Raw genomic sequence first — 16953 nt, forward strand, 5'->3', positions numbered from 1 at the left:
TTTTGGCCACTTGGGCGCAGCAGATATGACCTGTGATCACAACACTCACACACCATCACCTTGTAAGGTTGATATGTCAAACTTATAACAGCAACAGATTTCATTTGGTTAAGTATTTGTGCCCCTCATAATGGGTTTAGTGTTCATGTTGACTTGCTTTTTTAACGCTGTTTTGCTCTTAATCAAATCCTGAGGGGAGCGTCTGGCTCTTTAGCTGCTAAGTGCTCCAATGTTCACAAGCAGGTTGCTAACTTTGTCAGTCTGCTGTTTGTTGTGCAGGAATTTTACAGGACTTTGGCTTTTAGACCTTTTTAGTTGTCTGCTGTGGCTGAAAATAACATTAATGAGAAAAGACAGAATGCTGGGGACCTGAAAAACCAAAGTAATACTTTGAGGGCACTTATAGCGATTGGCTCCATCACAATTTCACATACAGAGTAATATGAACCATTTTTATTGTAAAAACATTGATTATAGCCGAATCAACTTGAAGAATCACCATTGCATCACTATTAGCCACAAAGATCATGAGCTCACAGTCGAAATGGCACATGATATTCAGGTGGTAAATATACACATATATATTATCTTAAGGTATTTGCAAAATAAAAAGAATAAAAGGGGGGGTGGGTATGTAATTATATTTACAATGGAGCAGATCTCTTCAGCAGTATAATCACAAGCCTTTCACCACCAGCCTCCTAGAAAGAAGCGGAGCTTAGTGCAGCTGTTTCAGACTGTAAGCCTTTGTGAGGTTATAAATAGACAAATGGCCATGGTTGGAGTAGCATGAGTGAGAATAATGTAATTTCAACATGCCATATATAATTTTTCTGCAATTTTCACCACCAGCTGTAATTCACAGCCTTAAGGAAAAAAGTGGGTTCATGAAGGCTGTGTAATGCAACCGAAACGTCAGAAGATGAAGTTATGTTGGCACACGTCTCTCATTCGCGGCGACAAAGTCAGCTGGTTCAAAAATGGACCAGCTTGTTTGTCAACTGAGACGTCTATCCGGAGATAGATGCAGTTCAGAGAAGATGCACGCATGCACGCAGTATTTAATATACATTAGAACATGATGACAGTCATTTGTACTTCACTGTATGATCAGATGGTAATGGGTTTTGAAAGAAGGAAGTCATTGGTAAGTTACTATAATTGCGGTACGGATCATGTGGGCTTATATATTGTTTTTATTGCATGCATGTAGTCGTTATTTAGGTTTTGGTTTCAGCAGGCATTTTTCAAAGTGCACCTGTACGCAATGCCGTCAGGATTGTTGCCTTAAAGAAAGTTGGCAGACTGGACGGGAATGTAAACAAAGCTGTTTGAGATCTAAATGATTCAGCCTCCTTTACAGTGAGAATGCCTGTTGCTTCCATAAATGGAATCCAAAATACAAGATGGTTCCCGTTCAAATGTTATACAATACATGAGTGTCATATCTCATCCTACCTATCAATTATTTTACACTCACCCCTGTGTTAGTCCTGTTTTTGTATATTCCCATCATTTAGTTCGCCATGAAAACTTGATGGGGTGAAATATGTCTTAAAATATATACCATGGCCTCCTCATCTGGAAGCTATTACAGCTCCATGTCAGACTGCCCATCTGTAAGCAATGAGCGAGACTGCATGTCAAAGCCGCCGCACAGATCACTGAGTAGAACCAGGCACGCGCCCAGAGAGCAGCCCTCATCAAATAAAAATAGAGCCCGGCCCAAACAATAATGAATCGGAAGTGCTGATTCATGGTTGCAATCTAAAGGACTTGAAAGGACATCAGTGGGAATGGTATAGACCTGATCCATAAAGAGGCCATTATGGAATTTGTATCCATCTTTGGTATCGTGCCATTACAAATACACAAGGCCTTTGTGATGTGGAGTATTTTGTTCCTGTTTTCAGACGTGCAGGGGCCGAGGTACTGAGCTTGCAGTGTGGATTTTATTCTGGCCAATATTCCCATGGCAGATATTTTAATTCAAACTCAAGCCCACAGCCATAGCCAAACTAAGCTGCATGATTTATCTGACTGTGAGAAATGACTGACAACTCCGAGGAGCTCCTCCCTACAAGCTTTGCCTAACAGCGCTGGACCTACTTAATCAGCCTAAATTGCAAAGTCGAGGCCCTTGTATTTGGTAATGTGGTGAAAACAGTGGCAAGTGAGAGCTAATTAGATTAACGGTAGTTTAACGAGCTGTTGGAGGGGCCCCCAAAGATTGGATTTTAATAAATAGTGGCAAAAGCATCTGCTATGCACTTCCTGGCTCTGCTGGCATCCTAATTGGCCCCAGTGGGTTGCTCGAGCTCAACACTACACAGTGCAATTTAGAAGGGAAAAAAGGCAAAATGCTTATCTTAGGTACAGGTAAGTCTGGGAAACAAAAGCAGAAAATGGTCTTTATGATTGCGTGGCTTCACAGGCGAGGCTTTATCAACATTAATAACACCCTAATATGGTTTCTAAGACTTGTATCACCACAGAACATGCACAAAATGTCCACAAAAGCAGGAAGAGCGAGTATCTTGGCATCCAAATAAAAGCAGATTTCAACGTATTCATGTTTTTCTATTGTTTGTTTTCAAGATGAAATGTTCCCATGATGAGGTCTTTGTAGAGGCAGCAGCACAGAAAGGAAAAAACAATTAATCAAACATGAATGAGTGACTATAGCAGGGTTATTTCCATAGCAACAGCCCAAGGGGACAACTTGAACCCTTTAATGTGAGCTGGTGATGTCTCTTTGTAAACATCTGCGCAGCGGGGGGAGAAAGCCAATGAGAGAGCCTGGCAACAGAGGCATCACAGGGCAGCAACCTCTTGGTATCAATCGAAATTTCCATTATCTGGTGCTGAAAGGACTGAAAAGTGCTCTGAAATATTGTATTCAGGAGCATTTGGAGTTGATAAGCATCTCTGTAAGTGTCCAAAAACATTGAGATGGTTTTCAGTGAAGCTCATCGCTGATAAATAATGGAGGCGAATGATCAGGAAAGAGCGTTGTTTCAACCAAGGAATTCATTTTTGTGGCCATTAATGTCCTTTTTTTTTAAGTGCATGAAAAATCCTTATTGAATTTATGCTCAAACCATTCATGCAAACATTATTTCTAGATGTTACTCCTCTTACATCAGACAACAATTCAGAGGCATCATCTCTCATATTCATGCCTTTTGCAACCTGCAACCAGGGAATCTTTTAGCCTCCAACTGTGAACAGCAGCAGGCAGCGCGCAAGTACACAAACAGTACAAACAGCCATTATCAGGGGTCCCCTGTTGGTGACCATAAACACCCTGGACTAATTGTCATTTTGCAATATCCAGGTCAGGGAGGGGGAGGTAGTTGTCAGCACGTCAGAGTAACTTAATTTTGTAGCTCACAAATGTGAGGAAAATAAAACTCCTTCATTTTTTCACAAGGCATTTAGTTTAGAGGTACAAGGGCTGGAGAGAAAAAGAAAGACGTGTGCTCAGAGCTCAGAGAGTAATCTTACTGGGGTTTAAAAAGAGCAAGAGTGACTTAAGTATATATTCTGTAGCAAAATGTTAAACCACAACGCTCTCAGCATATAAGAGGGCGTAAGAACAGAGTTTTCCTTCTCAGTGGTCCACACTCAGCTCAACAATCCCTTGTGCTAATCTTTAGTGAAGACGAGAGAGGCCAAAAAGAGGAAGGACCAAAAATCATGACACTTGCAACTTATTAGTCAGTATCCATCAAAATGATGAAGGGCGTTTTGGCTCTTTCTCTTTGGTGGAACAACTAACTGGTGACAGGATACAGTTCGGAGCCTGACAGCACCACCGATGGCAAGAGCTGGTATCCATAACCTTCCTCCAAACACTCTCGTCCCAAACCTCAGCGGTTCCTTGGGCGAGAGTAATGGCTTCTTTGCGCTGGGCTGCGCAGTGCTATTGTAGAATCACAGAGCGGTTAATTGAAACAAATGACTCTAATAATGGGACATTATCCCCACAGGCTGGCTTTGCGGTGGGCCTAATTAGCGTTGCAGTGGCGGTGAGGAGAACGAGTCACCACGCTGATCCCTCAAAGGAGGCAGGCAGGGCCCCCCCTCTTTTAAGTGGGCAGTATGGGATTCTCCTCCTCACAGCATGTGAGGGCGATGGGCTTTTTCAAAACCAGCGTGGCAAAATGTAAACATGTTTGGTCACCCCTCAGCTCTGTGTGAGGATGAATTCTGCTTGGTTAGGCTCTGCATTGGGAACTGCTTTTCTTGTGCTGCCCTTCAACCCTTTCCCCTCACAGTCAGCCCACAGGGTTGGAGCACGCAACCAGTAAATTTTCACTGCTGAATTTGATTGAAGCTATAACAGAAGATACTTTTCTTTGTGGACGAGACTGTGGATTTTTTATTTTTATTTTTTTTTTATAAATCAATTCATAGTTTGGACTTCATAATTGTGATGAATGGTCATTCCTGTTTCCCACAGTCTCTTGTTATGTTTGGAAAATGATGAGTAAGTTTCCAACTTACAAGAGAAAAGCAACTAAGACAGAAAGCACTAATATTTAGCAGAGCAAATAGCCAATGTTTTAAATTGTTAATACATATTCTGTTTGTTGACTGACTGAACAATAATTGTTTTAGCGATGGTTGTGACTTTTGCTGACCCTCGTGTCCTCCTGTATGTCATCACTTTCTCGCCAATGGCCCGTGACTAATATGACAACATGAGGCATTGTTTTCCAGATGTATTTTGATCACTGCTGAAATCTGTTTTTGCCATTCCTAATTGTTTACCCTTGTACATGATGATCTCAGAAAGTCACTGCAATGCAATGTTCAAATCTCTGTGACCAAGCTGTTTTAAATATTCATTAGTCGTAACAGTCGCCTAAGGTTATTTGAATTAGTTCTATGAATATTCATGACTTGCAATGAATGTGCATTTGTTTTTAATGCTCAATCCGTTAATACTTCTCTTCATTACTTCACTCTGAAGGCTGCATAATAAGCCACGTAAAACAAAGCTTTACTTTTTTTTTTTACCCCCTCCCCCAAGATCACTGTTCTCTTTGGAAGCCTATTTGTTTCAGTTTAAACGAAACGGGAGTGCCCTTCCAATTATCCCGCTGTCATTTCTCTTGACAACTACAAGACACATTGTTCGCCCCTCTTGTGGAGTGTAGCACTGAGGGGCATCTGTCTTTTGGTGAAATGAAAAACCACAACAGAAAACATTTCTACTGTTACAAAAAGTGATTTATGTGGGAATGTCACTGAGATGTCATATCTATCCCTGTGAAATGCAGCAGAGCAAGCAGGTCATATGAGATATGTCTTAAACCTTTACTGGAAAAAAGAGAAAAGATTGCTGTTTCAATTTAATGAAAACACAAGTAATCCAGCTGCACTGAGCACACTGAGCATGTCAAATCAAACCGATTTTTCTGATAAAGTTTGTTCCAAGATAGCTCTCATTAGATGATAGGTGGTGGAAGGGGGAACTGAAAAGAGAAACAATGCACAAAGTATGTCACTGCGTGGATTTCACTGTATAAAGCATATAACACTTTGAATATTTCTCTTTATGTTCACCCTTCTGCTTCTGAATCTAAGTGTACTTTGCCCTTGTTAATGGCTGGAATGGGATTCTATCTACCTATTCCTGTACTGTCAATAAGCACAGCTGTCAATACAATTTTTATGTCACTGCTTTAAAATAGTTACGGCTGTTTTCCTCACTCTCTGCCCTAAATGCCAAGTGATGCATAGTGAATTTCCTATCACAGATTAAATTAAGTCAAATTAAGTCAAACTCACACAACCTTGTAGTAATCAGTGACTCTGACAAAGACTGTTCCTGGATATAGTAGCTCGTTCACACGGACATACATACACACATAGACACAGTAAACACCCTCCTATACTAAATATACATGCCATATAGTGCAAACAGTGGACTGAGGTGCTGCACACAGATGTACTCCTGAACTACCCTCTGAGATTAGTTTTCTTAAACTAAAGCTCCCGTGCCATCAAGTGCTTTCCATTTCACCAGTAAATTGAATGAAAATAATCAGAAACATATGCAGCTTTTTCGGCTTTTTTGGCTGATTATTTTAATTTTGAATGCTCATAATTGTTTCTTCGAGTCCCACCCCTGTTACCTATCCCGGCAGCAGCACGTTTCACCAAGAAATAGAAATGTTGCTTCCAAAGACCCAGCTGTTCTAGGCATATGACTGTCTGAAGAGCTGCACCAGGCACCCATCAATACAACTACACAACTGCCCCTTCATTGGTACATGTCCATGAGGGTAATAACCGCTGTGCAAAGTAATGTCGGGGCAGTTTTTTCTGTTAAGTTCTTCTGCACCCCAAGTGACCAATCTTACAAGTTGTTATTATAGCACAGCCTTGAAAATAATATGACGTTCACACATCACACATCCAGCAAAAGTATTAATCTGGCACCGCGTTTAGTAAAAAACTGAATGAAACTCTCATCAAGACTTATCAGACTGAATGTTTGACAAACTGCGAAAGCTGGCAGCTGCTGTTTTGGCAGCAGAGCTTTCCTCCTTCCTAACCAGCCTCATTATACCAGTAATGAGACAGGGGCTGGTGCTCTGTTTCAATATTTAAAAGTGCTGGTGCCCCTCAAGGCTCTGTGTTGGGGCTGTTCTGCAAACTCCTCCCTGACCTCTCATTACCGTCTTCTGTCAAGTGTCCCTCCTCTGTATTTTTTTTTTCTTTTTTTCATTTTTTTTCCAAAGAGACCGCTCTTGCTGGTATCTCCCTCCGCTGTAGCCTGAGCCAGACCTAAACGATCAGGGGTCTTGTTGAACACGAGACCCCTGGGTGCAATCTTTTCCCTGAACGCTGGGGTGGCAGAAAGGCTGACAGCTAAGGTGGAGACAGGGATTCTCCCTCAGCAGTGAGCCTTTGCACGACAACATGCTGCATTTCACAGTATCCAGTCATCCAAGACTTGGCTCTTTCTGTCTTGATTCATAGAAGCTGACAGACTAGGTTGCCATTGTGGGGAGGAAGTAAGAGAATTCCAGAGAATATATGCTTGTTGAGGTCCTTGTAAATGGTGCAATTTAAAATCTGAGAAATGGTTCAAAACTAGCAGTTAAGACTATAATGAACAACATGTGACTGCAGCAGTAAAGAGCAATCCATTCTCATGGGGTGGATTTGAAAATAGGAATAGAAAAAACAAAGCTCAATGTACATCACATGTGCACGCTCTGACACTTGATTTTCCTATTACACAAATGCACGTATTTGACACCTATTTTCCTTCCTGCTACACATATTTTTGATTTACCAGCTAATATTTTCCACAGCCTGTGGAGTCATAATTAGATGGAAAAGAGCAGGTTGTCAGACAGAATAAATTTAGCAGGAACAACAGGGCTCTTTCTAGAGACATATGCCTTTCTGCAGGTCTGAAATCTCATCATCAACATTATTATATACTCAACCTTAAATGAACAGAAATTACAGACTTAAAAGCCTTGAGGATGAGCCAATGCAAAATTATGTGCCTATGCAGCAAGATGATGGGCAAACCACTGCTTTAAATCCTGCAGACCTAATGATTTAACTGTGTTTGCTGTACGATCGATGTGTGCTGAAAAAGAGAATCCCAAACCAGGGAGAAGTTTACAGAGCTTTAGCCTTAGGCTAAATGCTGTACAAAAACCAGCAACAACATCCCTTGAGATGACGTGTATCTGTTGCTCCAGCTGAGCTTGTACTTGTAGGAGGTTTATACGTGCACTGAAGGATAGCTTTTATTCAAGAGAAGTGTATCCTTAAGGTAACACTGTCGACTTTTTATTTGCTTCTTCAACGAGGGTGAAAGAAGACTGTTGAACGATTAGCGCTTTGGTTTTCCAGCTATCTCCTCCAATTCTGCGGGCTTACCATAAGGCTTTTGTCAATGCAATGCAACAAAGGTTAAGGCTTGCCAATTCATTTCCACCCCAAGTTACACTGAGAGAGTATCCTTGCCTTTAGTCTTCTTTAAGCATTCAGCAGACATAAACTTAATCATCCTGATTATACGTTTATCAGTATGAAATTAAGTTTAATTGACTTTGTTGGGGAAACATCAAATGAAACATCCCTAATGGATGGAAATGAAAATAATGTCATCTTCAATTGCTTTAAAATATTTCTCAATATACTGCCTACTTTCCTATTCCTCAGCCTCAGAAATAAGCTCCTCTTGTCCCAGGAGATAATAAATGAATTGAATCCCCCCACTCCAACTACACCCACCCCTCCTTCTTCCTTATCGGTCATCTATTTTTCCAGAGTAAGCTATTACTTGCTAGGGTTGCTAGGCAACAAGAAATATTAATAGTGGCTATTATTAGCCAGGCTCTGCTAGAGTAGTACTAAAATGTGGAAGTGGGAAACATGAATGTGTTACATAAATCTCTGGACCTTTCACAGTATGTGCAAGTCTCTGTTTCTACAGTGATTTATTGCAATGACGGCTCATTTATGAGAAAAGGGGGTGTGAAATAAGAAAATGGAACATTACCCTGAAGAGGTATTTGAAAATAAATAATTGCAAAGGTGAAACAAAAGCTGTTTAAGCATCAGGCACTCCCTCTCTGCTTCCCACTAAAATGACATTGGCTAAATAGGATTGCTTTGTTACATACACTCCTGTGCAGACATTACATGAATGTGTATATAAACGCAGACATGAATATGACATACATGCATCCAGAGGGAGACACAGTTTTGCCATTGACTGAAATCAACTTCATCCAGATGGCTATAAAGGTTTTTGTCAAATCAGCCATCAACACTAAAAAAGCAGATGACTGTGAATGTTCCAGTAAAATCTTTCTCCTGCACTGAGCATATTCAGCAGAGTAGCCAGTGGATTGTGACCTAATCCTGAAGACCAGCTTTAATGGAGGCCTCAGCTACCACCCACGGAAAAAAAATGGAGCCTGCAACTTATGCAGTTTGATTCTGAAAATCACATAAGACCTGATTAACGGAGGATAAACGCCATGGATGCTCACATTAAAGCATAAATATTCATGATGGAGGGCAGAGAGAAAAAAGTAATATTTATGTCAGATGAAAGTATATAACGTTGAATAATTCACCGCACAGCCCATCTATAATTCATCTGGTTCGATCCTATGATTAAAGCATCTGAATGCCTTCGCCAGGGGTGTTTACATGTTCAGTCTGAGGCATGTTTAACACAAGAAAAAGTCTCTTTACTGGGGGGTGGAGTGGGGATCCTATGAATCTTTCTGAACAGAAAAAAGTAGCTGACAAGGGTTACCCCCCCTAAAAAAAAAAAAAAAAAAAAAAAAAAAAATTCAATTCAAAACCTTCAACCCCGACCCCCATCTCTCTGCCGTGCCTTTTTTTGCCTCGGCGATTATAATGAATGAAAATGTGCAAAGTTTCTTGCTCTCTGTCTTTGCTCAATTTGAGGCAGTGAAATCTTTGAGTTGTGCAGCTGAATAGATATTAAAGTAGCTCTGCTGCGAAGGTCTGAGTGCTAAGGAGACACCAGCTCTCTGCATTTATAAATGTTGCATGTACAGACTCTGGCCTTGCATACACCTCGCTGCCTCAGCCTCCTTGACCTCTCGCTGGGCTAATTATCAGTGTAATAGAAGAACACTTTGCCATCACAAAAAATATTTAGAGAGTTTTAAGAGTGACAGTCAGAAAAAGTTGATGATTTAAAGATTTCATTGCTGTTTTGATTTTATTGCTCATAATATTTGCCATTTTTGAAAGACTGAACTGTCCACAACATAAACATGCAAAACCTTTCTCGGCTGACTTGAAGACTAATTGCCTACCACGGCATTTGACTTAAAGGGCCACAGAAAAATATGGGGAAGAAATAATAAAAAAAGAAAAATTGTGTACTCACTGAGTGCATAGGCCCTGAGAGGAGGTGGGTGTCCTGACCCAGCATGTTGGACATCATGAGGGCGGGCAGCTCAGGGTAGGAGTAGGTGTTGAGCAGGCCGTTGTGAGGCAGGGAGTGGAAGGGGTAACCAGACTCGTGCTCCATAAGGTGCAGCAGAGATGGGTCAGTGTGGTTTGGTGGTGTGATGGGAGGAATCTCATAGTCTTCGTCTCCTCCTCCTCCTCCTCCTCCGCCTCCTCCACCACCACCGCTACCTCGGCCCTGACTAGAGTAGCTCTGAAAGGGCAGAAAAAATAAAGAAATACTTTTCATTTAGAAAGGGATGAATCGGGGAAAGTGTTACCCTTCATTCATTTTTGCTTCATTTTCAGATTTGGAAGACAGATAATTTGCTCCTAATGTATATTATAAACCAAAGGAAAGCACCAGGATTGACTCATATGTACGACCAGATTAGAGTCTAAACCCAGCGACGGAAATTTGCATATCTGTGGGACGTGGGAGGAAGCAACATGAACACAATGCGACAACATACAAACTCACATAGTGCCACATTTATTTACAGCATGAATAAAATAAAATGCTAAATTCAAAATCTTGAGGGAGTCTTTCATCTGGACATTAGTGCTACGGGAGAACATTTTCATGGCTAACTGACTTCTTCAACAAACTGAGAAGCGAAACAGCCAACAAAGGATGTTCCACGGTAATTAAAATGCTTTCTAACTGGCTTTTAAATGCACCTGTAGATTTTATTCCTATCTGGCTTTGCAGCCGACATATACAGTCGATTCAGACTATTTTGCTGAAAAAAGTATATACATAATTAGAAATGTAAATTGCTGTGCATAAAGAAAGTGTAAATAATTCATTTATACCCAGCAAATTAATTAGAGTTAGACAAAAACAGCTGCTGTACAGTATAAATTGCTTCAGAAATCTTGACAGCATTGAAGCAACAAACTGTCAGCCTGTACACCTATAAAACACATAAATCAAACTCATTACATGGAAAAAAAACCCCTATTGACTGTCTTATTTTATAATCCCATTACTGCGATGCTAATCATATTTTTAGAAATAGTAAACCTGGAGAAAACAAACCTCACATTTCTCATTTTGAAATGCACCCTGTGTGTTTAGATGACTAGCACTGGATAAAACAACATAGATTTGATGGCGCTAATAAGGTGATACATAAGCACAGCCCGTGGTTGTCTTTTCCAGCGACTATCTTGACATAATATTACGCAGAGAAATATGGTTTCGTGCTCTCAAAAAGCATACTGAAGGTATTCACCAGGGAATGAAAAGCAATTTTGTCAGAGGCAATCTGATGCCAACTCCCCTTTATAATGACTGAAGAAAATTAATCATCACAAATAATATTCCAGTGTCAGCCATTCAAGAGCGTTTTAATAGAATTTTTATTATTCATGTCTCGTGGTACACATCAACTAGTCCGTTCTGCAACATTTCAGAAATCAATTCAATATCATCTTCGTGTAGGCTGTCATCTCGCCTGCCAGTGCAGCAATTCATCTTACAAACAAATACTTTTAGCAAACAAATGGAAAGAAATGTTGAGGAACAGCTACAATGTCCCCACAAGCAGAACTGGTGCTTGAAGATAGGATAAAAGTCTCATAATGTGCACTATCATCAGGGAGAAAATAATAATAATAAAAGGGAGTATGTTTACTATCAGAGTGTGATGTGCTATTTTCTTTTACCATAACACTCACTCTCCTTGATTGGTGCTTGCTGAGAAATATTATCACAACTCCTTTTCCCACGGTAAAGGTTTTGCAAATGTTTGATTCTTTGCTGTCTTACATTTATCATGGTTGTCATTTGCTGCAGATTAAATTAATAAAGAAAAAAGAAAAAAGAAACTGCCGTCATGCGCTTCTCACGCTACGGTTTGTTTCCAAGTAGCATATCATATATTAAACACATGGAGCTGAGGCAGGTTACCAGAAAGTTACTGGGCTGCCACCAGCAGCTAAATGCTACAAATGGTGACTTAGTGGAAAAAAACAGATTAGTCTAGGCTTTGAGTTATAATCTAAAAAATGTATTGATTTCAGATATGATGCCCCACTATCATATTGCACTGGTAAAGATTTGGTTGCGTTTAAGGAAAAATATACATGGTTCAAGTTTAGGAGGGTTAATTAGAAGAAACCAGAAACTGTTTCTCAGGGAAACAGCAATCTAACAACTAATCCTGTCTGGGTCTGGGTAAGGTTTACATAGGGTAGTTCACCAATTGATACAGCAAAGGTAGAAACTGACCTGAGCGTTCAGCTGACCCTGAATCACATTTTAGAATAAAAAAGGCCATGCGCATCACTTGCACAATACCCCAAGCCCGGTTATGTGCTCGATGCCATGTTGACGATTAAAGCACTTTTAAGATTGCTGATATACCTCGGCACAAACGATTTGAATTCAGAGATACCATGAGGACATAATGCTTTTTGGACACTTCCTCTCTGCGAGATGAAACATGTTGGTTGTCATACATATGCACAAAGATTTAAATTCTGTCAGAGGCTATTTTACAGCTGTTCCTTCCATCGTTTTTGTATATTTTTCTTTTCTTCATAGTCTCTCTTATGATGCCCTTGAAGATAAGACACAGGACAAGGACATCACAAGTCTAATATTTTCAAACACAGATAAATAATTCATAAATAGCCTGTCTTTTACAGACATGGAGGCGAGTGGATAAAAGACAGAGGGGTCAGAAAGAAATGCCAAATGTTGATTCAGCCTTCTCTTGCTTTAACCTTCAGCCCCCCCATCCCCAAACCAGAGGTGAAATTTCAGCAAATCTGTCATTTTCCTGGACAAGGACATTGCATTGGACCTTCTATCTACATATCACTTCTTTGCCTGTGCTCTCTCTCACTCAGATACATAGTGGCACACACGCTCTTTTGTACACCAGCTGTGATTCCACATCAAAATGCCATACTGCTCATAATCTTTAACATAGTTTATAGATGTGAGATGTTGCTTCTAGGCATATTGTCTATCATCTTACACAAAGCAACCCCTGCTCCTTTGAAAAAAAAGAAAAAGAAAAAGAAGAAAAGAAAACATAGGGAACTGTTTCACCCCATGGTATCAGTGTTGAGTTTTTCTATCTATAGAACATCCACCCAGACAAAATGTGTTTGACTTCTGATGTTCGGCATTTAAGATCTTAAGATCAAGTCGAAGCATATCTTAAGTATGCTTTCTGCTCTATTTGAATTATTCTGGTGTTAAAGGCGCAGTGAGCCCACAAACTTTTACTCTTTCATATATATAGGTATAACTAGCTGCATGTGGCAGCTAACAGTGAGAATGAGATGAAAAGTTTGGAGGGATCTGATGAGGTGAAGCTCGTCAGTCCTCCACTGCGGAAAACACAAAATAAAAACCTTATCAACAAGTTCCAAATGAATTTCATGAATTTTTATTCCTACTTGCATTGTGTTTGCAGGAACAAAAACCCTGAACTAAGTTGCCACCAATGTGTTGTCAGATTTGTAGAGTTGTTTTACTTAAATCCCAGAGAAACTACACTTTGTATTCTGTAGAGCGCACAACTGTATACTTTTATGAGAAAGTAGTGTTTCCTGGCCTCCACTGATTAAACTTTGCACCTCGTTGACCGGAGAGGCAGACATCTTAAATCATTGATGAATGAACAAATACAATAAAATGAATGGTTTATTTTTGTTAAATATGTTTTTATTCAGGGATATAATGTCTAGCAAAATGCATTGTTTGAGTACTATCTCGTGTTGTTTCTAGTCCTCCCACATGAATTTTTACCTTTTCTCAGTTTGTGGATACACACAAATATTTCCTCAAATGCTAAATTCATGCCATGCAAAGCAAACTATTTAAATTTCACCTTGAGCTTGTTCTTGGAAAAGTCTCAACCTTGTCAAGTAATGTCAAGTAATTAAATTATTGTAAACAAATGAATCAGCTCAGCTAAAGGCTTTATTGACACAAATGAATGAAAAGATGAGACAAAGTCATTAGCTCGGCAATGAGTCACTGGTGGCCCATGAGGTGTTTAGTGGAAGACAGCTCATCTGGGAGTAATGATGTGTTCGTCAAAAGGGAGGGGAACGAAAATGTTGCACAATACAGCAGAGAGCCTGTCATGGCTGATGAGGGGCAAATTGTCCAAAGACAAGAGCTGTCTTTGATGGACTTTGTTATCACAGCTTCACTGACTGAAACACTCAAAGTGTTTCTGGTAATACAGAGAAACGATAAGGCTTTAAAATCACTATCAGGAAAAAAGCAACAACTCTTTTGTGTCATAAAACCACATAACTTTGAATGAGTGTACAGTGTCCTATGAAAAGTCATTCAGCCATATGCTACTTTGTGAAAAAAATGACAGAGCAGCATGGTTTTGGAGACAAACAACAGCTGGCCATGCATACATAAAGGTCTTCGTGTCCACTCTGTGTATTCCGGTGAGACTGATGGCAACAGTAAATCTTTGAAACATCTTATGGGGGAATTTCAAAATTCACCTTCATAGATCAACCTTGTAGAGCAGAGAAAGGGCAGAAATCAAACTCATCACTGGCGGGCGCTGAACGTTACTGATGTGTGCTGCATCAAGTGACCATTACAGTGACGGTCTGCGGGGTCCACAAAGGCTATCTGGCTCAGCTGTGAAACGACAAGGAACTCCATTTGGGTGATGTATCAAGAGAAACAGATAGTGTTGTACAATAGGAGGAGAATGGAAAAGCAGACCCACCGGGCTGACTGACAGCAAGACAGAACTAGGATAAGTGAAGTGTGAGAGGGTGGGGGGTGGGGGGGTTGGGGGAGTCCGATAGTAGCTCAGGGTCATATCTAGCGTCCGTCACTAAAGGACAGGTGGGCTGTGGTGAGCTTCAGCCAATAGCGGAGAAGTGAGCTAACCTCTTCCCTGCTCCCCCATGCACTGGTAATTCTCTCAAATGTCACATCAAAATGGATCTCATTTAGGCGGGTAAAAAAAGAACCTGACTCTCCATTGCAGATGTGGGTGGACCTGTGGTGGATTGCACCTGAACTCCAAAAACTCTACGGCAAAAGAGGCATTTTCAAAAGATGTAGAAAGAGAGCCATTTATGTCTGTTCAATTAAAAGAAAGAAAGAAAGAAAAACATCACAGTTATAGATCAAAGATGAAAGGTGAGAAAATAGCTCTGATCTTTGCAATGAAAAGAGAGAAATGGAAAGTTCTTTAATGCTTTGGCCAAAGGCTGTGTTGTTTTTTGTTTTGTTTTTTGACGAGGGGTGCAATACTGTGGTCTCGGCCACATTTCCTATTCTTATTCATTAGGGAGAATCGTATAAATAAATAAAATATGTTGTCTCGTAGTCACTCATCCCCCCCAAGGGAACATGGAAGCCCCAGTAATCACATATGGCACAATAGCTCGCCCATAATCCCCTTTATTTTTATTTTCATGATGTCACTCTCTTTAAGCCCCTTGCTGTATGAGTCGCGAACGGAGTGGCGAGGGGAGGAGAGGAGGAGCAGAGAGGAGAGGAAAAAGCAAGGGAGGGGTGAAAACAAATGATGTGGATCCCTCATTGTTCTTTCTCTCTGCCCTCATTCCAGTCAGGGTAATAAGAGAACATTGTGATTTACTGTCAGTGAAGCGCAAGAGTGCATCAGAGAGAATCCACTGCGGCAGGGGCCATTAAAATAGATTTAACTTCCCACAGTATTAGGCCAGATGTCTACACTTCTATTATATTTCAATCAGCCATGACCTTGGTCTCCATGATGATGAGAAAGATCACTTGGAGAGAGGGAAAGAGGGAGTGAAAATACATGCGAAAAACCAATAGAAATATCAAACTACTTAGTCTCACTAAATCCCTCTGCTCCATCGTGCAGCATATAAAAAGAGAAGCTGGGACCGAAATAGAGCTAAGGTTTCAAGTTCTCTTAAAAGAGTGTATGAATCATTGAGTGCACTCTCACTGCCGATAAGTTTTTTCTTTTTTCTTTTTTTTTATCTTCGGTTTTTTGGGGGTAGTGCTGCTTTTCTGCTGGGTATGTATTTGAGGAGGGACCAAGGGAGTATGCCAAAAAGAGAGGGACAGTGGACCGTTTGATGTTCTTAAAAGCTTCAGATATCAACAGAAAGATGAATCTGCTAATCTTCCTCCAACAAGGAAAACGTTGACTTCTCGCAGCGCCGGGGATCTCTGTCTTTGAACATTCCCCTCTAATATTTTTTCATCCTGCTGTTTACCTTGACTCACCAACATTTCTCTCATCCTTATAAATCTTTTATGCGATTTTAAAAACTAAAATCCTTACTTTCCATGGCAGAGAAAGGATTGCCATCCATTTCAGTGCCATGAAAGCAGAGCGGAGGTCACTGCTCGTTCTATTTCAGAGGGCTGATGGTAATTGGACTTATTGGCTGACATGAACTGACCTACATAGGGAGCTGCCCATGCCTGGTTGCAACTGTAACCTACCATCCCTCCAAGCATGGGTGTGGATGTTGAGCGGATGCTCCTCTGATGCTCCTCCAGCATTTTTCTAAAATATCGATACTCTGGTGGTGTAGGCCTGGAAAAACTCTTTCCAGCCTTAATTCACGATACTGAAACACTCCGCCCTCTTGAAATTTAAATACACAGCGTACAATATGTATCTCTACTTCATTGCCGCGACCTTGCCAGCGGCTCTGTGCAGCCTCAAAGAGGCAGTGAGATGTGTGTTGGCGTTTTCAGACCCTCAATTTTCATTTTTCATCCGTTGTCTCAAATGTCCCCCCCAACTTTTCTTGCAGGATAAGGATGCAAGGATATAGAGGGAAGAAAGAGAAACGCGTTCAGTGAAGCATGGGGGTGGGGCGGGAGAGGGGGTTGTTATGAAGTGAGGAGAGCAGTGCAGTTGTGGTGGTGGGGGTATGATGGTACACTCTGAGTCACTATTAAGTAACGGTGCCTTTCGCCCACGTCGGGTGTGTGGTGCCAGGGTGTACTGAGGTGTC

At 40.8% G+C, this 16953-nt stretch overlaps 1 protein-coding gene across 2 annotated transcripts in view; it reads right to left on the reverse strand.

The window, feature by feature from the left end:
* The window catches only part of LOC115046733 (thymocyte selection-associated high mobility group box protein TOX-like), a 71852-nt gene that overhangs the window by 13410 nt on the left and 41489 nt on the right, over nucleotides 1-16953 (reverse strand). For both annotated transcript variants that reach the window (XM_029507302.1, XM_029507301.1), the window contains one exon: nucleotides 9917-10192. In XM_029507302.1, the coding sequence (XP_029363162.1) occupies nucleotides 9917-10192 (276 nt within the window). The remainder of the gene's footprint in view (nucleotides 1-9916; nucleotides 10193-16953) is intronic.

This window comes from Echeneis naucrates, chromosome 7 (assembly GCF_900963305.1).
Source record: "Echeneis naucrates chromosome 7, fEcheNa1.1, whole genome shotgun sequence".
Classification (NCBI taxonomy): Eukaryota; Metazoa; Chordata; class Actinopteri; order Carangiformes; family Echeneidae; genus Echeneis; species Echeneis naucrates.